The following is a 26,187-nucleotide window of genomic DNA, read 5'->3' on the forward strand; positions in this document are numbered from 1 at the left end:
CTCCCCTTTGAGGGTTCACATGTAGGCATTTTGACATTGTTGTCCTCTTCTGAGTTTGTGTTTTGATCTTCCCTGTCACCATAGCAGCTTTCTATGGTCAGGGCTCTTTTTGGTTTGTTTGGTTTTTTTGCATTTTTAGCCTATTTCATGGCATTTAAAGTTGAGCTCTGCTCCTTGGGCACAAGGGGACACTGTCCCAAGCTTGTGTGTTGGGGGCCAGGGGCCTGGTCATTGACTTTCTGCTCCAGGGCCTTAGGTGCTGGTGGCTTGCCCACTGCGCTGGGAGTATTAGGCAGTAGCCCAGCCTAGTTGTGCATGTTGTGCCCTGGGTCGTGGGGCTGGCAATTTGCCTTCTGCACTAGGGCTAGAGGCCTCACAGATGGCTTGCTGTGCTACTGGCCTGTTGAGCTAGAACTGCGTAGCTTGGTTGCTGATCTGTGCTATGGTTAAGAGCCTCCCACTGGTTTGCCTGGACACTATCTGCACTGGGCCATGCTCCCCTTCTACCCAAGTGAGACAGACCTTTCCTGGAGTCCCTCCAAATTATCTTAAGCTGGAAAATTGTTTCCCTCTACCTTTTTGTAGGTTATGTTGCTCCAGAATCCATTTAGAGGCTTGATTTAATGTTGTTTCTGAGGGAAATTGAGCTCAGGCAACTTCTTGGCTTTTCTCCACCATCCTGGCTCCCTTATTGTTATTAATTTTTTTATTAAGTAAGAGTTAAAAGAAAATTGTATATCCTACTAGAATCTAGGGTTCAAATAATGGTCAGATCAAAACCAGTATTAGACCAAGCAATGAGTGAAAAAAAGTAACTATTAGCAAGGTAATGAAAAAAGTTAGGGGTTGGTTTCCATAATAAATTACATTTTAGGACTATGTACTTCAAGCTTTATGTTTATGATTGGCAATTTTAATTAAATCTCTATCTTTACTTTTGAAAGAATGCATGGAAAAGCATTCTAGTACCTCTCCCTTACCCTTATGAATAACCCTAGTGTTATGACTTTCCATTGTTTACCATACTTAAATATTCCAATTAAATGGCTCCAACCAAAACTTTACTCTATCATAGTGTCAGTTTAACTTAATTCTAGGCAAAACACTTAGGAAGAAATAAATAGTTCCGTGAGTGCTGGCCTTAGGAGCATTAGATGAGTATGCCCTGGAATATCGAAGAGGCATAGAAAATACAGAACTAGACAAAGGAGATGCAATGATTTTAATCTGCATGTTCCAATGAAATAAGTCAAGTTGCTTACAAATTTTGACTTTCAAGGGCTACATGGAAAAAAAAACCCAACCCAGAAATAGTACACAAAATAATATTAAGCAGAAAATTATTAAAAGAAAGCTCAGAGATTAGCAAATTGCTGAAATGTTTACAACTTTTCAAAACATTTTCACAGCTAAAGAAAAAAATCTGGTACATTCTTGGGGGAAATTTTTTCTTATTGTAAATTTTTACTTTCTTCCTCCCATACCTTTTACATAGTTCTTTCTTTGGGGTGAGAAGAGGAGGGAGGGCAGACTTTGAACCTTTGGCTTCATTGGTATAGAGGAACTCCTGGTGAGGAAACTACCTCTACCAATGCAGATGGAAAACTCATTTATAATTTGAGAGAGTAGCCTGGTAGTACTGAGAAGTTAAATAATTTTTCAAAGCTCCCATAGTCAGTGTGTGTCAGAGGCAGACTTGAAGTTAAGTCATGCTAACCCCAAGGCTGGTGAGATCTCTAGCCAATATGACACGCCATCAGAGGGAGCTGTAGGGTGCTAAATTGTTCATGTTTGGATAGTGTCTCCAGGGATAGGCCTCCGGTCCTTATAACCTGATAAATCAGCCCCCCTTCCCACTCCATGCTCAATCACTGTTTTCTTGCTTCAATAAAAATTAAATGAGAAAAAAAAGAAAGCCATTTTAGCTCAATTTTTTCATTATTTTAGAACATGAAAGTCAATTTAATTGGGTTCATCTCAGGCAGCATACCCAATGACAGATGTTAAAAACTCCATATTCTTCCCCCCTCTTTCCTGGTTGCAAATTGAAGATCACTTGCTTTTTGAATGACCTACAGCAGAAATTGGTGCAGAAATCTAAGTAAGTAGATTCACATCAAAATTTTCCAAACACAGATATGTTGCACAGACCTGCAGTTGTCACTATAGTTACTACCAGATCTTGAGATTTAGGAAAAGCAGAACCATAAGGCCATTAGTATCTCCCTCTGCATACATAAGTCTAGCACTCCCTAATGTTTACGAGCTTCCTTTTTAATCTCTGGTTTATTTTCCATATTGTTATTGCTCGGTCGTTTTTCTCCACTGTTTGTTGGATCATCTGAAAGAAAAAAAAATACATATATAACAGATCATTCCCATTCATCTCTCTGATTAGTAGCTCTCAATCAGAGGCAGTTAGCTATTTCCTGCTAAATAGATACAAATGTTTAATCTCTAGTTTCTCTCAATATTTCCCTATTAGTTGTTTTTTTTCCCACTCCTCTTTTCTACTGAACTATTCTTTCATAATAAATTATACCTTCATGAACATGCAGGTACTACATGAAGAAGATTAAGAAATCAAACTTATGGAATCTACTCCAGAAGATAGATTTTGAATATAGGTGGTCAGCAGTGTCTTTGCAGATTAATGTTCTACTACCATGTCAGCATTTAATGGAGAGTACTTTTCTTTTTCCAGTGCAAAAATCTAGAAACCAGGGGATAACAGTCAGATTCATAATAGCTAGAGTTTAGCAATGACAGTTTAGTAGAGCCATAACTAGGCTTTGCACCAAGGTGATGTATTTAGAGGATGTGGAGGGAAATTGCAATCTCTACAATGTAGGGAGGGAAAAAAAACTACTTAACCAGAATGTTCAAAATTAAAAGCTTCCTCCACCTTCTCAAACATACCACCCCCCTCAGTTCAAGTGAGTTTACTCACACATGCTCCAGTCCCACACTGCTATCTGCCCCGCCTCCACTTCACCACACCCATACGGGAAAGCCTACTGAGCTTCTCAGCCACAAAACTTTGCCAATTATAGCTCTATAGCTAGCAAAAAAAAAAAATCTGAGTCTAGTTCTGAGTCTCTTCATACTGTCTTAAGTTAGAATTCATGACCTTTTATACTTTCCTTGTTTACTCTAGGATATTGTTTCAGCCTTCTCTTTTCTGAGTTAAAATAGGGCCTAATAAAGGTCTATAACCTTAAGCTTTAGTGGCCTGTCTGACTCTTGGGAAAAACTCCCAAACTGCAGAAATGGTCTGGCATACTATAGTGCCACATAATGGTACTGTCACCTGTGTGCAGGATGCTATGCTTAGTATAGCATGCACATTTTTGGCTTACCACATTGTCAGTTACTTTTCATTGATTTATAAGGGAGCCCTTAGAGATCCTTTGCTGTTGATTAACTAAAGTCAGTATTGCTATGCCAATGTGAGGGAAAAGGGCATCTTCCCTGCCACATTATGGCCCTTAAGAGGAAGCTGCTTATTTTGATTACTGTGCATTATTTGTAACTCTCTAGCCAACTTTTGCTATTGCTTTCCGTCACTGTACACACTTCTTTGTCTTTATTCATTTCTCTACACATGAAAGTCTTCCTCTATGACACTGGTATCCCTCTTTCACTTCTGACTTAATTATGCTTTCTTATGTAAGTCTCTCATTTTTCTCATACTAAGTAACAGCTAGTATTTCTATAGTACTTGATGGCTTACAAAGTTCTTTACAAATTTTATCTCATTTCATCCTCACCACAACCCTGGAAGGTAGGTGTTATTATTATAGCCATTTTTACAGATGAGGAAACTGAGGCTGGGAGAGATCAGGGTCATATAGATAGTAAATGTCTGAGGCCGGATTCTAATTTGGGTCTTTCAGGCCCAATTTTATTACAGTTAACAAAATATTTTAAAAGTGCCATGCACTGCCCTAGGTACCTAGAGGTTAAGCACTGAGTTACCTTAGCATGTCCTGAGGAGGTAGCCTTCCGCTGCTCCATGTGCTTAGAAACTGAGGCTTCGGGTGATATGAAACTACTTCAGACCTACTTCCTCTACTTCGTCTGGCTCCTAAAGGCCAGAAATGTTTGTAATTCTGAGACCCCAGCAGAGGATGAATGATGAAATGATTAGATCCTTGGGGCTGGTTGTGAGTTCTGTGAGACTCACAGGAAAATGTCAGAGCAGAAGGCACACCCAGAAGCTGACTTCGATACAGCTCAATCACTTATGTCCTGATCCCTAAGTCTCTGAAAGCCAGTACCCCTCTCCACTCCCTTCTGATCCTGTGATATCTTCTGCCCTCCCAGTACCTGTGGAACACTTATAACTCAGAATCTGTCTACTGATCAGCCTATCTAGAACTTAAGAGTCTTTTCAGTGGAGGCTATGCTGTTCCAGGTACCTGAAGGCTAGCTAAGTCCTGAGATGGGTGAGAAAGGTTTTTGGTCACAGTTTTCTGTTTTAACTTCTCTTTATCCAGGATGCCTTCTGCTGTACTGGGTACCTAGACATTGGAGCCTGAAATAGATGTGACATTTCTTGGAACTGACTCCTCCTCAGCTAAAACTTCCTAATATCAACCTACCCAGTCCCCTGATCTTCAGTACCCAAGCACTAGACCACTAGCCTTTTTTCTGAATACCCATTTATAATACCTTCTAGCCTGACTTTCTCATGCCTGGCATGGAGAGTAGTAATCATGAGCTCCAATGATCTCCAGGGATTCTTTGTCCCCTCATTTTACCCTTACTTTGTTTTGTAGATGAGAACAACTGAAGCCTATAGAGTTGAAATGATTTCCCCAAGTTCCCACAGCTAGTGGTGGCGAAGTTAAAATATTCCTGAGACACACTCCAGTTAATCCGAGCCATAACCGGTCCATTCTAAGAACTATCTTCTCTCCCCATAATTGTGATTCTTTGTTTTCTCTCTTTGTCCAATTCCTTAATTTTATTTTTAATTATTTTCCAATTAAATTTAAATTAAATTCCAATTTCCAAGTTGTTAATTTATCTTTTTTTATTTGTTCATTTGTCTCCATCTTTTGAACTTTTGCTTTCTCTCCTTAGCTAGCTATGTGGTTCAAAATCTTTCCTACCTGCTTCTCCTACCTCCCAATCTCTGAGTTTAATATTCTTTTGGAACATCCTTTTGCCACAAGTTTTCCTTTTCTTTGTCCTCATTATTTCTCTCCCATTCCAGTCTATTCTGATTTTGTTCCTCAGTATTTTCTTGTATTAGGAGTCTAGGTGGCACAATAGATAGAGGAATGCTAGTGTCTAAAGTCAGGAAGACTTATCTTCATGACATCTTCAAATTAGACACTAGCTATGTGACCCTGAGCAAGTCACTTAACTATGTTTGCCTCAGTTTCCTCATCTGTAAATGAGAGGGAGAGGAAATGGCATATCACTCTAGTATCTTTGCCAAGAAAATCCCAAATAGGGTCATGAAGAGTCAGACACAACTGAAAAAACGACTGAACAAATGAATTTTCTTGGATAACTTGCTATTATTTATGGACAGGATTTATTAACAATTTTTTAAACAACATTCATTAATTATATTGGTATAATGTTTTTATTCTTTGCTTTATCCTTTCTTGGTTTAAATATTAGGACTCTTTTGTTTTAATTCATGCCTAGATATGAATACAATATGGTCTGAGCCCCTAGTCAGAGTATAGAAGGAGAATCTCCCTAGCCCAGAGCAATCTTCCTTAATGCAAGCCATTAGGTTTTTTGGTTGCCATATAACAGTTTGATTATGGACAGAAAGGGTGTCTATTATTAAGAGGATCAGCCTAAGTCTAGAAAGATGCAACAAGTTGCATCTTAGCTGCTGACATTTTCAGCTATAACAACTCTTGAAGACTTTCTATTAAATCATACAAGGAGTAGAACCTTCATCAGTGGAGGGAGTAAACTACTGATATAATCACAGATCACTGAAGTACAAGTCATACTTTTGACTCACATTAAATTCAGTCTATTTATACTCCTAGATCTTTTTCAGACAAACTACTTAGTCATGCCTTTCTCCATCCTGAACTTAGGAAGTTGTTTTGAACTTTATGAAATTTTATCTTCCTTTTCTCCTTTCTGCTCTTCCTTTGTTATCTTCTCTTAACTTTTGTTCTTTCCCTCTTTTCACCCCTTCCATCCTCACTTCTCTCTTCCTCCTCCTTCCTTCCTTTCTCATTTCTTTTTCCTTCTTTCTGTTTCTTCTCTTTCCCCTCCTTTCTTGCCCTCTCTTTAGTTTCTGTCTGTCTGTCTCTGTGTCTGTCTTTGTCTCTGTCTCTGTGTGTGTGTGTGTCTGTCTCTTTCTGCCTAGGGGATGCTGTTGGAGCATTTGGTAGGGGATGTATTGTATTGAGTGAAAGCAGGTGTATTTGGTACTTGGGTCAAGAAAAGAGGTGAATGGCCTGTTCTGTGTTCCTTACATGGAACAGATTGACTTTGACTCATCAGTCTCTATTCTCATTGCTCCCAAAATCATACTATTGACTCACTTAAAATAATGTAGAAATCGATCTCACAGGGTCCAAGCCAAGGTTATGAGTGCCAAAACTAATTGTTAGCTTCACTCTTGAATATCCATTTACAATACCTCCTGTCATGATTTTGTTCTCCCGCTGACCCTATTCATACATGAAAGAATTTGAATCTTAGAATCACAGAATCAGGAACTGAAAGAGACCTTAGGGATTATCTAATACAAAGGTTAATTACTTTTTTATGTGTCATAGACCCCTGGGAAAGCTTATGGACCCCTTCTTACAATAATGTTTGTAAATGCATAAAAAATATAGGATTACAAAGTAAACCAATGAAATTTAAATACAATTAACAAAATATTAAAAAAAACAAATTTATAGACCTCCAGAAATCTATGGCCACAGATACCTTGGGAGCCTTAACCCCAGGTTAAGAATCCCCGATCTAGTAAAAATTCCCTCCTTTTGCAGAAGGGGAAATGCATCTATTAATTAATGCCTTAGAATTTGCTCTACTATAACTTTGTTAAAAATGGAAATATCTCTTTTGAAATTTCATTGAAATTACCAATATATTTATTTCAGAATAGTGAAATTCTTCTGGAAAAAACCATATAGTTTTCATAAAACTGAAAGAGGGATCAGAAATATCTGCATTTTTCACTTTTAGATTTGATAGATCCTTTCTTTTCATGTTTTGAAGTTGTTTACAGGTTAATGATGCTTATGTAATGAAACATTTTATCTTTAGCATCTTTATTGAATAATCAATGTCAATCACTGCAGGTACAGACACAAAGTACAGATAAACAGAGTCTTTCTAGAAATGATTGTTAATGGGTGGCTGTTTGGAGAATTAATTTCAAAGCCTCATGTGATCATAGATTTAAAGTGCAAAAGCCTCCTGGAGATCATCTAATCTAAATCACTCTCCCTCTGTGCCTTCATTTCTACAGATGAGGAAAAAGAGGCCTAGTGACTTTCCCTAGGTCACAGAGCTTACAAGTCAGAGACAAGCTTACACTTAGATCCTCTGACTCCAAAGCCAGAACTCCTTCCAGATTACCACTCTTCTTAAAAGTCCAGCCCCACAATTTGTTGTTCAGTAGTTTTCAAGTTGTGTCCAACTGTTCAAGACCTAATTTGGCGTTTTCATGGCAAAAATACTGTAGTGCTTTGCCATTTCCTTCTCCAGCTTATTTTACAAATGAGGATACTGAGGTAAACAGGTTTAAGTGACTTGCCCATGGTCACATAGCTAGTAAGTGTCTGAGGCCCAATTTGAACTCAGTCTTCCTGATTCCAGGCCTAGCACTCTACCTACTATACATCTACCTGACCACAAATATAAAATTTATGAACATATGCAAGAAGATACAGTCCATTAAAGTCAGGATACAACAAAGTGAGAAAAATAGTACTTTTTTTGTTTTCTGAAGGGAAAATGTTTAAATTAAGTCTAGAATAAAACACTTTACCCAATTTAGATAGAGCACTGAGCTTGGAGTCAGGAAAACTCATCTTCCTGAGTTCAAATCTGGCCTCGGACACTTACTAGTATATGACCCTGGGCAAGTCACTTACCTCTGTTTGCCTCATTTTCCTCAACTGTAAAATGAGCTAGAGAAGGAAATGGCAAACCACTTCAGTATCTTTGCCAAGAAAACTCTAAATGGGGTCATGAAGAGTTGAACACTACTGAAAACAACTAAAAAACAACAATAGAAAATAAAATTGTCAAATGGTGTAGAGCTGAAAGATATCTTAGATGTCTTCTAGTCCAACCTCAATATTTAAAAAATGAAGAAACTGAAGTCTAGAGAAAGTTTCTCCAAGGCAAAACAGGCAAGTACAGAACCAGGAATGGAGACTATAAATTCAAATCCAGTGTGCCCTTTCCAGTATACAGGGTATGCTGCCCACCATAAAAAGACAAACTTATGAGCCACAGAGGAAAGTACCCTAGGTACACAAAACTAGGTAATCATGAAGGAAATGAGCATCAAGGATAATAAAGCAAAAAATTCGCTTACGGTCAACAGTACTTTCAGCATTATCTTGTGACAAGCTGAGGTTTTCTAGCTTTTTAGGCAGTTCTGATGATCCAGGACTACCAGGAGAACCCCTGATGTCCGGTAAGGCATTCCGACGACCTGTCCTTCCTGAAGATGAAAAATCTGTGACCACAGGCTGTACATCAGTCATTTCTGATTCCTTTCCTCATAGCAACATCTGCAAATAGAATGTCCAAGTAAGGTGAAGAATAACTCAATAAAAAGAAATTTAAAGGTCTAGCAAATCCTAGCTCAGTAAAAGAAATATTAGAACAACAACCTACCAAGGGCTACTGAGTTCTAGCATCATGATACTAACACATCCTTCTCCTGTGTGCCTATCATTTGGTTCTCGGAGTTTCTATCTATACACTGGTTGACAATCCTAAACTTGGTGGAGACTCCTCAGTAGTGTTAACTAAAGTTCTCTAAATAGAATCTGCCCCAGACTTCCTATGAACCACTTGTATGCTTTGAGGGGAACAGATCCCTTTCATTTTGTTCTCCTTTTCTGAGGATTGCTCCACCAGAATGAGAATTGAAAGGGAAATGAAAACGAATTTGTTTGGCTGGCTACTTACTCATATGCCCAGTCTATCTGCTGGTATTTAGTGCAATCCTTGGCCAAAAGCCGATCATAATTTGAGAATGCCAGGTGAAACATTTTGTTCTTAAGTTTTAGCAAAACTAAGTTAAAAACTTTAATTCAGCTTTTTTTTTGTTTAACCCAGTGAGAGCTGAGTCTTTTATTTAAATCTGTTCTACAAAACTACTCTTCAGTGGTCTCAGGATAAAGGCACACAATTTGTGTTTTTCTTTAAATACCTTTAAAGGCTGTTTCCTTTCGTGCTTGCTTCCCTTGGCATCTCTGAGTAGCCTACCAGTCTGTACCTGATAAGGAAGTCTAAAGAAATTATCTTCATAATACATGGAGGTCAGTAAAAGATCACTTTTTGCTGACCACTCTCCTTTGTTTTCTTCTAGTTCACTCTTTTAATAAGGCCGGAATCAAAAGCTAGACTATCATCATCAAAAAAATTAAAAATTAAAATAAAAAAAACAAGTATATTCATATCTAGGATTTTGCCAAGCCTTTTTTGATACCTTCTAGTTCAGATTTGGACAAAGTTAGCATTGAATATTATCATTATCCTAATTATCAAAATATTAAGAACATATCTTTTTAAAATACTTAAATGAAATAAATATAATATTATATACAAGAAAAGGGGTAAGTACATTAAGGTAGTGAGGGTCAAAGGAAATATGGGTTGGGAGACACATATTGGAGAGAATCAATAATATGCACATAGCACAAGATGACTTGTTAAAAAGGCTCTTCTAGCTCTTGGCATAGCGCCTGGCACATACTGGACACTTAATAAAGGCTTGTAGGGCTGACTTGGCTTATTTAGATAAATGACATCCTTTCCAAAATTTCCTCTCCTCTAGATTTCTTTTTTCTTTATTTATTTATTTATTTTTAGTTTTCAACATTCACTTCCACAAGATTTTGAGTTCCAAAATCCCCCCCCACCTCGTGATGGCCTGTATTCTGATTCCCCTTCACCCAATCTGTTCTCCCTTCTATTTTCCTGTAGGGTAAGATAGTTTTCTATACCTCTTTGCCTGTGTATCTTATTTCCCTGTTGCATGTAAAAACAATTTCTTATATTCGTTTCTAAAACTTTACATTTCAAATTCTCTCCCCTCCTCCCTCCCCACTACATTGAGAAGGCAAGCAATTTGACATAGGCTATACATGTGCAGTCATGTAAAACACTTCCATAATAGTCATATTGTGAGAGACTAATTATATTTCCCTCCATTCTATCCCAGCCCCCATTTATTCTATTCCGTCCTTTGTCCCTGTGTCTTCTCAAAAGTATTTGCTTCTGATTATCCCCTCCCCAAATCTGCCCTCCCTTCTATAACCCCTCCCTCTCTTATCCCCTTCCATTCAACTTTCCTGAAGGGTAAGATAGATTTCCATATCCAATTAGGTGTGTATGTCAAGCCAAATCCATGAGAGTAAAGTTCACTCATTCCTTCTCCCCTCCATTGTAAAAAGTTTTTCGTGCCTCTTTTATGTGAGATAATCTACCACATTCTACCTCTCCCTTTCTCCTTCTCCCAGTACATTCCTCTCACCCCTTAATTCTTTTTTTGTATATCATTCCTTCATATTCAACTCACCCTGTGCCCTCTGTCATATATACTCCCTCCAACTACCCTAATAATAAGAAAGGTCTCATGAGTTACAAATATCATCTTTCCATGTAGGAATGTAAACAGTTCAACTTTAATAAGTTCCTTATGATTTCTCTTTCTTGTTTACCTTTGCAAGCTTCTCTTGAGTCCTGCATTTGAAAGTCAATTTTTCTGTTTAGCTCCAGCTTCTCTAGAATGCATTAAATTCCTCTATGTCATTGAATATCAATTTTTCCCCCTCATTGATTACATTCAGTTTTGCCAGGTAGATGATCCTTGGTTTTAATCCTAGCTCCTTTGACCTCCAAAATATTTTATTCTAAGCCCTTCGATCCCTTAAAATAGAAGCTGATAAATCTTGTGTTATCCTGATTGTGTTTCCACATACTTGAATTGTTTCTTTCTGGCTGCTTGCAATATTTTCTCCTTGACCTGGAAACTCTGGAATTTGTCTGGAAGCTTTCCTTTTGTGATCTCTTTCAAGGTGATCAGTGGATTCTTTCAATTTCTATTTTATCTTCTGGTTCTAGAATATCAGGTCAGTTTTCTTTGATAATTTCTTGAAATATGATGTCTAGGGGGCAGCTAACCGGTGCAGTGGATAGAGCACCAGCCCTGAAGTCAGGAGGACCTGAGTTCAAATCCAGCCTCAGACCAAACACTTGACACATACTAGCTGTGTGACCCTGGGCAAGTCACTTAACCCCAAAATGCCTAAAATTTTTTTTTTAAAGATGATGTCTAGGCTCTTTTTTTGATCATGGCTTCCAGGTAGTCCAATAACTTTTAAGTTATTTCTCCTGGATCTATTTTCCAGGTCAGTCATTTTTCCAATGAGATACTTCACATTGTCTCCTATTTTTTTCATTCTTTTGGTTTTGTTTTATAATTTCTTGATTTCTCATGGAGTCATTAGCTTCCATTTCCTCCATTTTAATTTTTAAGGAATTATTTTCCTCAGTGAGCTTTGGATTTCCTTTTCCATTTGGCCAATTCTGCTTTTTAAGGCAGAATTCTCCTCATTGGCTTTTTGGACCTCTTTTGCCATTTGGTCTAGTCTATTTTTTAAGGTGTTATTTTCTTCAGCATTTTTGGGTTTTTTGTTCTCTTTTAGCAAGCTTTTGACTTGTTTTTCATGATTTTCTTGTATCACTCTCATTTCTCTTCCCAATTTTTCCTCTACTTCTCTTACTTGGTCTTCAAAATCCCCTTTGAGCTCTTCCATGGTTTGAGACCAATTGATATTTTTCTTGGGGGCTTTAGATGTAGACGCCCTGACTTTATTGTCTTCTGGTTGCATGCCTTGATCTTCCTTGTCACCAAAGTAAGATTCTATAATCTGAGCTTTTTTCCCTCTGTTTGCTCATCTTCCTAGCCAGTCACTTGACTTTTTAACTCTTTGTTAAGGTAGGCTCTGCTTCCAGTGTGGAGGGTGTACTGTCCCAGGTTTCAGGGATTTTATGCAGCTGTTTTCAGAGATACTTCTAGGGACCTGAAAGTTTTCAGTTCTTCCAAGGTGGCATGATCTAAGGAGAGGTATTTCCTTCTCTCCTGGCCTGTGCTCTGGTCTGTGAGTGATCATAAGCACTCTTTTCTGCCCTGGAAGCGAGAGGAGAATTCCCTCTCCACTGCTGCCACAAGCTCTGCTATGCCAGTGCCCCTCCTCATCCCAGGACTGTCACCCAGGACGGGGATCCAGATCTAAGCATGGGTAAAACAAGAGAATCCTGCTTCAGTGCCAGCAAAGAGATCCCTGCAAACCTCCTTTGATGAGCAGCTCAATCCCCCCACTGTCTGTGGGCAGAGAGTTCCAGAAGCAGCTGCTGTCACTGTGGCCGCCATCCTAGGGCTGTGCTAGGGCCACGGCTGGGCTGTGTTCCTCTCTTTCTCATCCATGTTCTACCGACCTTTCCTACTGACTTTCTAAGTTTTTTTAGATTTTGTGGGTTGAGGAATCTGGAAACTGCCACAGCTCCCCTTGATTCAGTCCCCTCAGGCCTGCTCCAGATTCACTGAGGCCAGGTCTTTGCCTGCATGGCCCATGCTGAATTGCGTTCTTCTACCAGCCCGGAACAATAGACCTTTCCAATCAACCATCCAGGTTGTCTTGGGCTGGAAAGTTGTTTCACTCTGTCTTTTTGTGGGTTCTGCTGCTCTAGAATTTGTTTAGAGTCGTTTTTTATAAGTATTTGGAGGGGTTTAGGGGAGAGCTCAAGAGAGTTGCTGCTTTTACTCCACCATCTTGGCTTTGCCTCCTCATCTAGATTTCTTTGCTTCTACTTCCTCTCCTTCTCCTTCTTTTCCCTGGGTCTCTCTATACTGCCTAGGTTCACCATATTGGTTCAGGATTTACTGCAGACACCTGACTGGCATTAGCCCTACTAAAGCTTATAATCCCAGAACTCAAGGAATCTACCCAGAATCCATTCAGCTTCCTCTAGTAATAGGACTATAGGCATGCATTACCATGCCTAGCTTCTGGTGCTTCTCTTGAAGCTCATGATGTTGTCATTGTTAAGTTGATATTTTAAGCCTTGTCTTTCTAAACCAGTCTTATCTTCTTCAATTCATCTTCCTCCAAAGTAAGTATTATCCAAGACTCTGTCTTCAGCCCTCTTTTCTTCTCTCTCTATAACTTCTCTCTTGGTAATCTGATCCAAAACCATGACCTCAATGATCACTTCTATGCAAATAGCTCCCAAAGTTATATATATCTCCCCAGTCTCTTCCCTGAGCTCCATTCAGAAATCTTCAGCTATCTGCTCAACACTTTCACTTAAATAATCCATTGGAACCTCAAAAATTCAACATGTTAAAAAAAATCACCTGTGGCCCTCTAGGTCCTCAAGTGTGGCTCTCTGACTCCAAACTTCACAAGTCAAGGGAGTCAATCCTTTAAACTTTGGAGTCAGTCAAAAGGCTGCACTTGAGGACCTAGAGGGCCACATGTGGCCTCCCTGAGCCATCTTCCATTCCCCAAATGTAATCCATTCACATTTGTTGAAATTATTCAAGGCCCAATCCAAGTGCTACTTCCTTTATGAAGCTTTTGTTGATTTTCTCCAGATAAAATGATCTCTCCCTTGACCTAATTCCATTCTACTTTGTAGCATGTTTAATTATATACATATCATCCTGTATCTATTAAACTGTGAGCTTCTTGGGAGTATTTTTTTTATCTTAGGCTACCTTTGTATCTTTAGCATATTAGCTTGGACATTGTATGTGATTAATAAATACCTGTCTAATTGCTTAATTGAAATGTTTGAAGCTTGAAATTTGGTAACAGAACTATCTTAAAATTTTGCTTGAGTGATCTATCCAGTATAGAACCTAAGAGAAAGGTGTTGATCATTTAGCCTTGAATGTAGGTAGAAAACAATAATCATAGCTTCTTTTGTAGTTGTCTTACCTAATTCAATAGATTACAAACCTATGGCCCTTCATTATACTATCACAATCAAGGGCATTACTACACATAATGTGTGTGTGAATGAACACGTGTGTAAATGTGTTTGTAAGAAAAAGGAAAAAAAGTGATCATTCTGATCCTGAAGGAGTTTATAATGAAAAGGTCAGAATAGTGAAAAGACAGGAGTTAGAAAAATCAAAGATATCTTATTTTAAGATGTGTTTGTTTTTCATTTTACTGTCTTATAAAGATGATTAAGTCTATTTATGTCAACCAAAATCGTCACTGATTGGCTGCTTCTCCTCCTTTTTCCTCTGGGGAGCTGACTCATTTCTGCCTTTGTCTATTGCAGTGGTTAATTAACTTGTTTGTGTCTTGGAACTCTTAGGCAGCCTAATGATGTCAATGGCTCCTTTCTCAGAAAAGTGTTTGGTGCTTACATTCATAATTAAAGGAAATGCTAAATTTCAGTTAGAAGTTCGTCAAAATAAAGATGAACTTCCCCCCCCCATCCCCAAGTTCAAGGACCTCCTGAAACCTATCTTTGTACCACTTGGGTGTCCATGGACCCCAGGTTATGAACTCCTAATCCACTGTACCTTCTATGACAATGAACAAAGATCCTGCCATCACTACAAGCAAGACAATGTCTTTTCACATAACCTAGGGCAAATTTGTGTTTCTGTTTGTTGTGAGTAAATTTACCAGAAACCCTGTATCCTCTTTATCACCCCAAATACATCTACATATGCTGATCATTTCTGCAATCTCGGAAATTTTATAAATGCAAAACCATCACAACCAGTGAGGAAAAGCAGAATGGTCATTGGAGGCATATGACAAATTTCTCTGGCCAGTTCACAGGATAAAAATAGCCAACATTCTATATAAAGTCACCATCTAGAAACAAATACAGCTTTTTATTGTATCTTCTTTTTCACTCTCCCTAATCTCTCCATCTTCTTTGCCTATTTGTTCATCTTCCCTATCTGCCACAACATTCACCTTTGAAGAATGTCATTTCCAGAAAGGTCCAACTTTAATATTATCTCTATTGAAAGTCTGGTGACTTACATTTCTTGCCCACAAAGCCAAAGTAAAAGGAATAACCTTTCTGAAACCACTATCTAGTTGTACATTAAACTTAGAATGAGTTGTATGCCCACTAAGACAGCCTTTTGTAGCAATGAATCAGAGAATCTGATCATTTATTTAAAGAAACAAAAGGGAAAAAAGCAAAATATGTTTTTGGGAAAGTTGATGTCATAGTTATCACCACCACCCAGAGGAAAAGGCACCTCTTTGATTAGGAGAAGTGGGGAGGAGACTCAGAGGAGAGGTTGGGGAAGAATTGCAGGCTAATTGCACATTAAATGTCGTTTGTCTCTGTACAACCACAGCATCAATAACTAGGCAAATGAATGATTTAGGGCAGAATTCTTAATTATTCCCTCTCTTTTAAATGTTATTTGGAAGTGTTAATGTTCTTCTGTTTGGAAGGGCAAAGTACACCTCCAGGTAATAATATTTAATCCCCCACCAATCCTGCTGTTGAGGTCAACAGATAAAAGAAAGTAACACATACCTTAAACATTCTCAGTTGTTGTTGTTGTTGGGTAGGCAATGGGGTTAAGTGACTTGCCCATGGTCACACAGCTAGTAAGTATTATGTGTCTGAGGCCAGATTTGAACTCAGGTCCTCCTGAATCCAGGGCTGATGCTCTATCCACTGTGCCATCTAGCTGCCCCTTCAGTTTTTGTTGTCGTTGTTTTCCCTTTCCAAATCTTAAATCCCAATAAAAGGTATCATAATGATATTTTCATTTTATTTTTATCATGGCAATCCTTTATTCATCCATGTGTTAAGAAGTCTTCTTAGGGTAAATATAGTTGCCAAAACACATACATACACATGTTAAAAAGCTTTTATTTACTTAATGTTAACTCAAAATGTTGTTATTAGGTATATTTATTCACAAGCTTACTTTTTAAAAAAATTTGCTCTGTCCTCTTTTTAAAATGACCTAAAACCTTAAAATGGTACTCATTAAGTAAAACTTTCAAAATAATCAAGAGAGAACTCTACCTTCTGTTTGAGCAAATATGTACCACTTATTTTATTTTCCAAAGTCCATGAAATCAACATTTCCAAACCATATTCAGCAGACACACTAAAGCTATTTTCAGCCAAGAGGATATCTTCAGAAGGTCAAAATGGTATTCAAAATGCAAAGTCATAAACTTCTCTTGTGCTTGTCATCTTCCCAATGACAGTCATGCAGCAATAATGGGTCACATTACAGTATAACATCCTTGAATGGTACTACTTGCCAACTGTGTACTCAGTCTATTATTATTGACTAATGTGGATAATGGGCAACACCAACTATGAGAGATTGTATAAATGCCTTAAATTCAAGAATGATTTTTGTTTCTTTAACAACGCCTAGCACAGCGTCTCTGTACCTCATAAATTCAATAAATATTTGGTTAATCAATTTTATTTTTTTGTTTTTAGCTTTATTGACATCTGAGCCAAGAGTCTTCTGCTGTATAAAACCCTCATCAGAATCACCAAATTTTGAAAAGGCCTCTCAGTCAGTATCTTGGGCAGCTAAATGGCGCAGTGGATAGAATGCCAGGCCTGGAGTCAGGAAGACTCATCTTCCCGAGTTCAAATCTGGCCTCAGATACTTCCTAGCTGTGTGACCCTGGGCAAGTCAATTAACCCTGTTTGCCTCAGTTTACTCATCTGTAAAATGAGCTGGAGAATTCTGATATCTTTGCAAAGAAAACCTCAAATGAAGTCAGGAAGAGTCAGACACAACTGAAATGGCTAACAAGAACTTAGTGTGTCCCAAGCTGCTTATAGAAATCCCTGGAGCAATAAGGGACTAAACCACGGAGGTATCACACTGGCTTCTCACCCCCTTCATTCCTCTCCCCTCTAGGACCTTGTGCCATTAATATTCTTTTTTTCTTCTCTCATCTTCCATCTTCAATCTTTACTTCACTATTGGCTCCTTCCCAACTGTCAGCAAACGTAAGTAAATCTCCATGATTTGGAGGACATTTTGTTTTTACTCTGGAAGCTCTTCAAACTTTTCCTCTTTATTGAGCAATGTCTAGTAATAGGAATCTACACCCCCAGACTCCATTTCCTCAATCACTCCTTAATCCTGGCCCTGTGAAATGTGGCATCCAACTCTAGCACTCCATTCAAATAGCTCTCCTCAAAGTAACCAGTGATTCTTTAAATCAGTCTTGTAGCCTTTGCTTAGTCCTTCCCTCTTGATCTTTCTGCAATATTAGGCCCTGATGGACACTCTATTTATGGGCGTCTGTATCACTTCTTTCAGCTGGCTTTCTTCCCACCCATCTGCCAGCTCTTTTTGGCCTTCCTTCACTGGATTATCCTCCTGCTGCTTCCTCTAAGGATGAACACTCCCAAAGTGGGTCATCAGCCTTGTCCTTTCCCCTCCCTTCCTCTTCCCTCTCTCTGCTGCCCTCCTTTGCCCTCCTCTTCTACTTCTCTCCACTTGTCCTCTCCTCTGCTCTCCTCTTCTCTTCTCTTTCTTTCCTCTGTTCTCATTTTAAACATTCGCGATCTCATTAAATCCAAGGGCATCACCTCCCAATTGCTAAGGCCATTCCTTCACAAATATCTACTTTGAATATGCTTTGTATTTAATTTTCTGTGCACATAGTAGAATTTAAACTCCTTGAGGACAGTGACTTTTTTTTTGTCTCTGAATACCTAGTACCTAGCACAGAGCTTAGCACACAGTAGATACTTAATAAATGCTTATTGCTGTTGCTGCTAGATCTCACCTGAAGGGGCCTTAGAGATTCCCTACTCCAACCTCTTCTTTTTCCCAGTGAGGAAGTTGAGATTCAGACAGAAGAAGTGACTTGCTTAAGATTGCACAATAAATTAGTAACGAGCTGGGACCATAACCTGACTAATAGTCCACTGGTTTTCCTATATTACTCTGCTTTTTAACCCTAGTCCTGAAGATAATTCCTATTCAGAGAGTAAGAACAAATTGGTTTTTTTGCCCCCTTCTGCATTAAATATAGCCATCCTTGGATATTTCTAGGTATTTCACTCCTGAACACAATTATTTTTAACACAGGTCACAGTCAAAGTGAGGAGGGGATGATGGTGGGAGGGAAACAGCTGAGTAATGCTGAGTTGAGCACTTTCGGTTGTCTTCAATTGTTCTCACTTTGTTGCACTACTTGTGATTAAGGGCAAATGAAAATTATTCTAGATGATCCCTTTTTCATCTATAAGCTGATAAAATTGGACTAGATGATCTCTAAGGTTCCTTCTGTACAAGCCTATGAGTATCTGAGTTCTATGTTTCCTCCCACACTTTCCCCTCCTTTTCTCCTACCCTTTTTGCCATTCTCTTACTTCCATAACAAAGGTAAAATTGTTTGAATTGGTTGAAGAAGAATCAGAGATGAGGGGTGGGCAAGAGAACCATTCTCATTTCTTTCTTCCTCATCTCAAAATATTCACAGTGTTGGATTTGTACTCAGAGGATGTGAGTTTAATCTCAGCCTCATCAATTGGAGAATGGCTGAACAAGTTGTGGTATATAGAATACTATATACTAAAATACTATTGTGATGTACGAAATGATGAGCAGGATGGTTTCAGAAAAAACTGGAAAGACTTACACAAACTGATGCAAAGTAAAGTGAGCAGAACCAGAACAGTGTACACAGTAACAGCAATATTGTGACTATTAGCTACAATATTATTCTCAGCACAAAAAAAATCCAAGACAATTCTGAAGGACTTATAATGAAAAATACTATCCAGCTTCAGAGAAAGAACTGATGCAATCTGAATGCAGATCAAAACATATTTTTAAAATTTATTTTTCTTGGAATTTTTATGTCTGTGTTTTCTTTCGCAACATGACTAACATGGAAATATATTTTGTGTGACTGAACATGTATTACCCTTATTAAATTGCTTGTTTTCTCAAGGAGGATAAGGGGAGGGAGAGTGGAAGAGAATTTGGGACTCAAGATTGTAAAAAACAAAGATCAATATTTTTTACATATAATTGGGAAAGATAAAATACTAAAATTCAAAAAATAAATAAATGCAAAAAAAAAATCTCAGCCTTAACACATTGCCTGCATGACAGTGGGCAAGTCACTTAGCCTCCTTCATCCTCACTTTCTTCACCTGTAAAATGAAAGAGTTGATTTTGATGACTTGTAAGGTCTCTCACAACTCAAAAGCTAAGAGCCTCCAGTCTCTTCTAAACAATCTCGACTATTTCTCCCTTTTTCACTCATGATTTCTTAAAAAAAAGAAAAGAAAAGAAAAAAAATCACAAAGAAATTTTCCTGTATAGTTAAGGAAAGTTTTTTAGAGGCATTTGAGAAGAACCTTGAATTTAGCTAGCCTGATTCTCACTTTTGCCTTTTGCCAACTGCTACTGTATTCAAAATCTTCAAAGATCTCAAAAGGAGCACAAAGAAAGTCCAGTGATCTGGTCTTAGAGGCAAGCTGGTGGTACAATGGATAGAGTACTATCTGACCTCACCAACTAGCTGTGTGACCCTGGGTAAATCACTTAAATTGTATTTGCTTCACTTTCCTCAACTGCAAAATGAGGATCATAAAAGTACCTACCTTGTAGGGTTGTTATGAAGATCAAATATTTGTTAAAAAAAAAAAAGAAATAAAGAAGAAAAGAAAAAAGAAACAAACAAACAAAAGGAAGGAAGGAAGAAGGAAAGAAAGAAAGAAAGAAAGAAAGAAAGAAAGAAAGAAAGAAAGAAAGAAAGAAAGAAAGACAGACAGAAAGACAGAAAGAAAGAAAGACAGACAGAAAGAAAGAAAGAAAGAAAGAAAGAAAGAAAGAAAGAAAGAAAGAAAGAAAGAAAGAGGAAGGAAGGAAGGAAGGAAGGAAGGAAGGAAGGAAGGAAGGAAGGAAGGAAGGAAGGAAGGAAGAAAAGGAAACAAAAGCCCTTAGCACAATACCTGCCAAACAGCAGGTGCAATATAAATGCTTATTGTCTTCCCCTCCTTCCTACCTGCATTTGCCCTAATAAGAAAATAACAGTTCTGTAGGATATGTTGTCTAGGTACTACTGGTTAATTTAAAATGAATTGATAAATAAATATAAGTTGTATAATAAAAATAGCCTAACAAACCAGCTGGTTTGCTCTCAGGAAATCACTTGCCACTTCCCCTTTTAATGAAAAAGGGGATTTCAAATAGATGTCAAATGACATTTGATGATATAGGCAAGAAGGAGAAGTGGAAGCTATTTTTGCACAATTTGGTTACAACATGGAATACAGATAGGGCCATCATATCATCACTGTGACAGCAGGCCATATACAAAATCACTGAGGTTAGCTGTCCAAAATGTAACTTTACAGGAAAGGAACGATAATATGCTCTGGTCTAGGAGCTAGAAGACATTGGCCCTTGTCATGGTTCTTCCTAGCTATGCTGTGTAACCTTGTGCAAGTCATAATTTCTGAGAGCCTCTGTTTCCTCCCCTATAAATCAGGCTAAAAATACCTGCACATTTCACAGGGTTGGTGTAAGGATCAAATGAAGAAAACATGCACTAAAACACTGATAAACTGTAAGATGATATACTAACAAAAGCTATCACTGAGATGACATATGTGGAAAAACTACAGGATGAGGAAATAGGACACCAGGATTCAAATCTCAGCTCTGCCAGAAACTAGTTATGTGACCTTGGGAATACTGCATGACTTCTCAATGAAATGAAAAAGTTACACTAGATTTTTTCCAAGGTCTGTTTTGTCCTAAAATTCATAATATTATAAAATATGCCACAGAAAGCCCAATCCATGACTCTCCATATCAGTTTAGTTGAATTCATGTTTAAAAAAATAATTTGGGGGCTGGCCAGGCTGCAGAATCAAAAGAAATAAAATTTCCTACCAGTATATATACAATACATAGAATGGGTGTCAATGTCTTAAAACCCCAGTAATCCCACTCTGCCCAATAATCCGGGAATCCTTTTTCTCCAGACCAACTCCCTCTCTGGAAGACATCCATAAACATTAATGAATGACCACCACATAAGAAGTTTATCCATGGAGGATTTATGGTCACCAGCAATGAAGTTTTGCTAAGTTGATTAAAAAGCAGAGAAAAGATGCCACAGAGGGGGGTGAACCATGGCAGATATGGAGCTAGAAGAGAACTTTGAGAATATGTAAGGTGTTTCCTAGCCTTGGTCACACCCTCTTTGGGACCAGATCTGTTGAAGTATATAAATGAAGGGGAAAGGGAAAAGGGAATAAGCATTTATATAGCACCTACTAAATACCAAGCAGGATGCTAAGCACCTAAAAAAAAAAAATCTTATTTGATCCTCACAACAACCCTGAAAGGAAGGTGCTATTATTTTACAGTGGAGAAAACTGAGGCAAATGGAGGTTAAGTGATTTGCCCGGGGTTATATAACTAATAAGTGCCTAAAGCTGAATTTGAACTCAGTGTACTTATGCCCGACTCCAGGCATAGTGCTCTATCCACTGAGCCAACAAGTGGCTCCAAACTCCTTGGTGCCATAGCCAGCACAAGAACCCATAATCTCCCAATTCCCAGTCTAATAGACTAGGCCATTAAAGGTATTTAAGCAGGGATTAGATTGGTCACATCCTGGGGATGTCTTAAGGAGGATTAAACATTTTAGATGGGATAGGACTAGGTGATCTCTTGGGAGATCCTTTGATTCCATCCTACAATATCCTAGTTTCCTCTTGGAGGCTGTCACTTTATTTCTTCCAACCCCTCCTTCCTCTACCCATTCCATCTCTTGCATTCGACCATCCCCATTTGTCCATTCTAAACAAGATATCAAGTTTGTTTTTCAACAGGTATTTCCTTGACTTTTCAATTATTACCAAAGCCCTTGTCTAGAACTTTACATTTACTCTTATGAAATTTCATCTTATTAGACTTGGCTCATCATCATTTTAACCTGCCAAGACTGCATCCACAGTCTAAAGTATTAGTGTTCTCTTCCACCTCCATGTCATCTTTAACTCTGACAACTATGTCATACCCACGCCTTCATACAAGCCATCAACAAAAGTGATATCTATTCCACTGGAAAAAGTCCTAGAGCACTCTACTAGGGACCTCCCACAAAATTCACATTCACTCAGTCAACTTCATCAGTCTACTAGCATTTATTAAGTGCCTAATAGGGCAGCTAGGTGGTCCAGTGGATAGAGTGCCAGGCCTGAAGTCAGGAAGACTCATCTTTGTGAGTTCAAATTTAGCCTCAGACACTTACTAGCTGTGTGACCTTAACCTAGTTTGCCTCAATTTCCTCATCTGTAAAATGAGCTGGAGAAGGAAATGGCAAAGCACTCCAGTATCTTTGCCAAGAAAACCCCAAATGGGCTCACAAAGTCGGACACAAATAACTAAAATAACAAAGTAACAAATATAACAATAACAAAACAAATATTAAAAAATGTCTGATGTGCCAGGCAATGTGGTAAGTGTTGGGGATATAAAGAAGGGCAAACAAACAAACACACAAAAAAACAGTGCTTGCTCTCAAATCACTCACAGTCCTTTCCCCCACACACTTTTTTTTAACCTCTATATCCCTGTGTAAGCTTCTTGAATGCCATGTTCTTTTGTATTTATCCCTCTATTTTCTGTGTGTTAACCTATTGGAAACTGAACCAGTTTATGAAGTCAGAGATGGGTGCTTGATATTTATTGGTTCCTGGTTAGTTACCCTGCTTCTGATGCCTAAAGAGAGGTAGAGTGGGTTTAAAACTGGTTCTCCACCTTTGTCAAAGTCCCAAACTATAAGGAGGTGCTAAATTGCCCTGCTTTTGAGGGTGACAGAACCCAGATGTCCCACAGATTAACTAGGAGAAAGAATGAATAGCTTGGAGGCAGCTAGATGGTGCAGTGCATAGAGCACCGGCCCTAAGTCAGGAGAACCTGAGTTCAAATTCAGATAACACTCACTAGCTATGTGACCCTGGGCAAGTCATTTAACCCCAATTGCCTCACCAAAAAATAAATAAAAAAGTATAGCTTGCAGAAACTGATATGCCAAATCTGTGGGAGGTCCCTCAGAAGATCCATTACTGACTCCCATTTCTCCTTCTCCTGGACTAAGCCTCAAGATCTAGCCTGGAAGGCTCCATAGCATCGGTAGGTTCAGCCTCTGACCCTGTTGATGACTGAAAGCTAATTGTAACCTTCTGTCTCTCTCTCCCTCTCTCTCTCTCTGTCTCTCTGTCTCTGTCTCTCTCTGCCTCTGTCTCTCTCTCTGTCTCTCTCTCTCTCCTCTCTCTCCCTCCCTTCCCTCCCTCTCTCTCTCTCTCTCTCTCTCTCTTTGCCTCTTACTTAAATAAGTCTCTTCTATATACTCTCTTCTCCTCATGAATTTAAACAGTGCCTAAGGCTTGTAGTCCTGCCCATTGCAAGGTCTCAGCAAGGTGGGAGGCCAGGATTCACTCCTCCAATTGCTATTTTGTGCTGCATTGTTCTTTCCTTGGCAGGTCTCCTGTGGTCTCTGCAACTTATGGTGGCCCTCACTGCTTCACTGTTTCTGCTGTTTCATTCCTTCACTCTCAACAAGAGCCCAGGTTCTGTCACCATTGCTTTCACAAAATGCCCACATACATTTGGGGAACATCTCACTTCTCTGGATTGGCTTCCCCCTCCTTCTAGTGTCTGTCACTGTGTAAATACCACTCTTCTGTGTTGTACATTATAAAACAAAACAAAAAATGGACGTTTTAAAATAATATGAAATTAAACTATGAAATATTAAAAATATTTGATACTTGTCAATAGGGAAACATTGGAATTTATTTCTGATTCCCCACAACTAGAAGAGATTCCTCTCCTTTTAAAATCTCTGTTTGACCTTTCCTAGGTTACTTTTCTCACTTGACTGAGTAGGTGGTGAGAAAATGGAAGCACCTGGTTCTTACCACCTTTTCAAGAAATTTCATCATGAAGGAGAGAAAAGGTGGTAGCTTAGGGAAATTGAAGAATGGATGGACAGGCTTTTTGAGTATTGAAGAAACCTGAGCACTTCTTTATAAGATGGGAAAGAGCCTATGAAGAAGGAGAGATTGAAGATGTATGAAAGACAGAGGATTGCAGAGCAAGTTTCTTGGAGAAGGTGGGCAGAACTGAGGTCAAAGACCCAGGTGGAAGGATAAGCCTTGGCAATAATCACAGTCTTTTCCTCTGAAACAGAAGGAAAGAGGAGAATGGGTGATGATGCTGATAAATTCAGAGACGAGGAAGAGGAAAGTTGAGGGATGATCATGCTCAAAGTCCTTCTTGGTTATTTCCTGATTTATGGCTATTCCAAACAACCAAGGCTGATGGTCCTAAGAACTTCAGAAAGATAGGATGGAACAATACATTTGCCAAGGCTTTGTTAGGTTTTGATTTGCCCATTTAATAGTTTTAATTAGGAAATTGTCAGAAAATTCTCCCAAATCAGGATGACTCATATGAAGCTTAATTTCAGATTTAATTATTAGGCTAAGTAACCTCAGAGGTGTTCCTTATTAGTATTTTTAGACTGAATGATATTAGGGAACCATGCCTAACAGCTGTATTTTTAAAATATTTCAGGTGAATAAAAAAGATAGCATATGCTATTTTAAATTGAATCTTCAATGAATATTAATCATTTGGTTTCAGATAATATGCTGGCTCTCTATCCAGAGGTTGAACCCTTGTTTCTTATTGTGATATTTTTGAGGTTTTCTTCAAGAAGTCCATAGGAAATCTAAATGCTGAAATAGCTTCACTGTGGACACTTTGGCTCCTTTCTAATATTTCCCTTAACTGTTCCAAGTTGGGAAGAACATACCTTTCTTACCTCATCCAAATGTTGGCCATTTTCTATGTGTATTTCACTGTTTACAAGAAAATGATTTAACTTTGTAACAATTTTTTTTAATTAATAAAATGTCATAGCATTGGAAAGAACTGTGGATATCATTTAATTCAGTCCTCTTGTTTTACATAACACCACCAGCTTTGATAACCTGTAAAACCCTGTTGCACATAGATGAATACACTGAGCCCAGAGGAGTTAGATAACTTGCCCAAGGTCACACAGAACATTAGTAGCAAAACCAGACTTAGAACCCCAAATATCTGCTTTCCTGTCTGAGGTTCTTTCCTCTACTCTCATTCTAGTAACACCCTCAATTCTTCAATCCTTCAATGTTGGCCATATAGAAAGTACTCAGAAACTAATAAGTGAATGATTACTCCTTCAATTCATGAGGTTAAGAGAAAAGTTGTGAAAAGGAGACTAGACCTGAGGTCAAGAGACCTGAATTTGAATGCTGACTCTGTTTCACTACTTTTATGGATTTTGTAAGAAATTTAAGACAGTATAGGCTTTCCACCTATCCCTCTTCTCTATGACTCTTCAAAGATCATTCTCAGTTATTCAGTAAGTCAGGAGTTCTTAACCTTTTTTCGTGTGCCATAGCCTCATTGGCAATCTGCTGAAGCCCATGGAACCCTTTTCAGAATAATGCTTTTCAAAAAATTGATAATTGAAGGAATTGATAAATTTCAGTAGGGGTTCACAAAAAGAAAATGTCTTTTATTTTCCTGTATTAAGTTCAAGAGCACTCTGAAATCACCTGTGGATCTCAGGTTAAGAATCCCTGCTCTAAGTGATAACATTTGCAAATTCTTTTAATGCCCTGTCATGTTATTCATCTGATGCTAGCTTCAAATGCATTTAAAACAATAAATTGGCACCATTCTCTTATCTTTTGGGGAGGACAGTGTTTGTTTTATTGCAGAATCACAAAATTTCTGCATCGAAAGAGACCTTTTGGGGCAGCTAGGTGGCACAGTGGATACAGCAGACTCCCTGGAGTCTGGAGGACCTGAGTTCAAATCCAACCTCAGACACTTGACATTTACTAGCTGTGGGCAAGTCA

The 26,187-nt window shown here is 38.4% G+C and overlaps 1 protein-coding gene across 8 annotated transcripts in view; it reads right to left on the minus strand.

Annotated features, from left to right (window-relative positions):
• Window positions 1–1,207: 1,207 nt before the first annotated feature.
• Window positions 1,208–26,187, minus strand: part of PKIB (cAMP-dependent protein kinase inhibitor beta) — a 134,071-nt gene continuing 109,091 nt past the window's right edge. For 6 of the 8 annotated variants that reach the window (XM_020986967.2, XM_078155172.1, XM_078155169.1 and 3 more), the window contains 2 exons: window positions 8,549–8,747; window positions 1,208–2,341 (listed from right to left, as the gene is read on the minus strand). In XM_020986967.2, coding sequence (XP_020842626.1) covers window positions 2,253–2,341; window positions 8,549–8,720 — 261 coding nt within the window. In that variant the 5' untranslated portion in view covers window positions 8,721–8,747 and the 3' untranslated portion in view covers window positions 1,208–2,252. Of the gene's footprint in view, window positions 2,342–6,530; window positions 6,660–8,548; window positions 8,748–8,853; window positions 9,025–26,187 lie in introns of those variants that run through there. The other 2 variants (XM_020986969.2, XR_013486956.1) reach the window with 2 other exon arrangements.

The sequence above is a fragment of the Phascolarctos cinereus genome, unplaced genomic scaffold (assembly GCF_003287225.1).
Source record: "Phascolarctos cinereus isolate Bilbo 61053 unplaced genomic scaffold, phaCin_HiC Scaffold_5;HRSCAF=322, whole genome shotgun sequence".
In the NCBI taxonomy this organism is placed as follows: Eukaryota; Metazoa; Chordata; class Mammalia; order Diprotodontia; family Phascolarctidae; genus Phascolarctos; species Phascolarctos cinereus.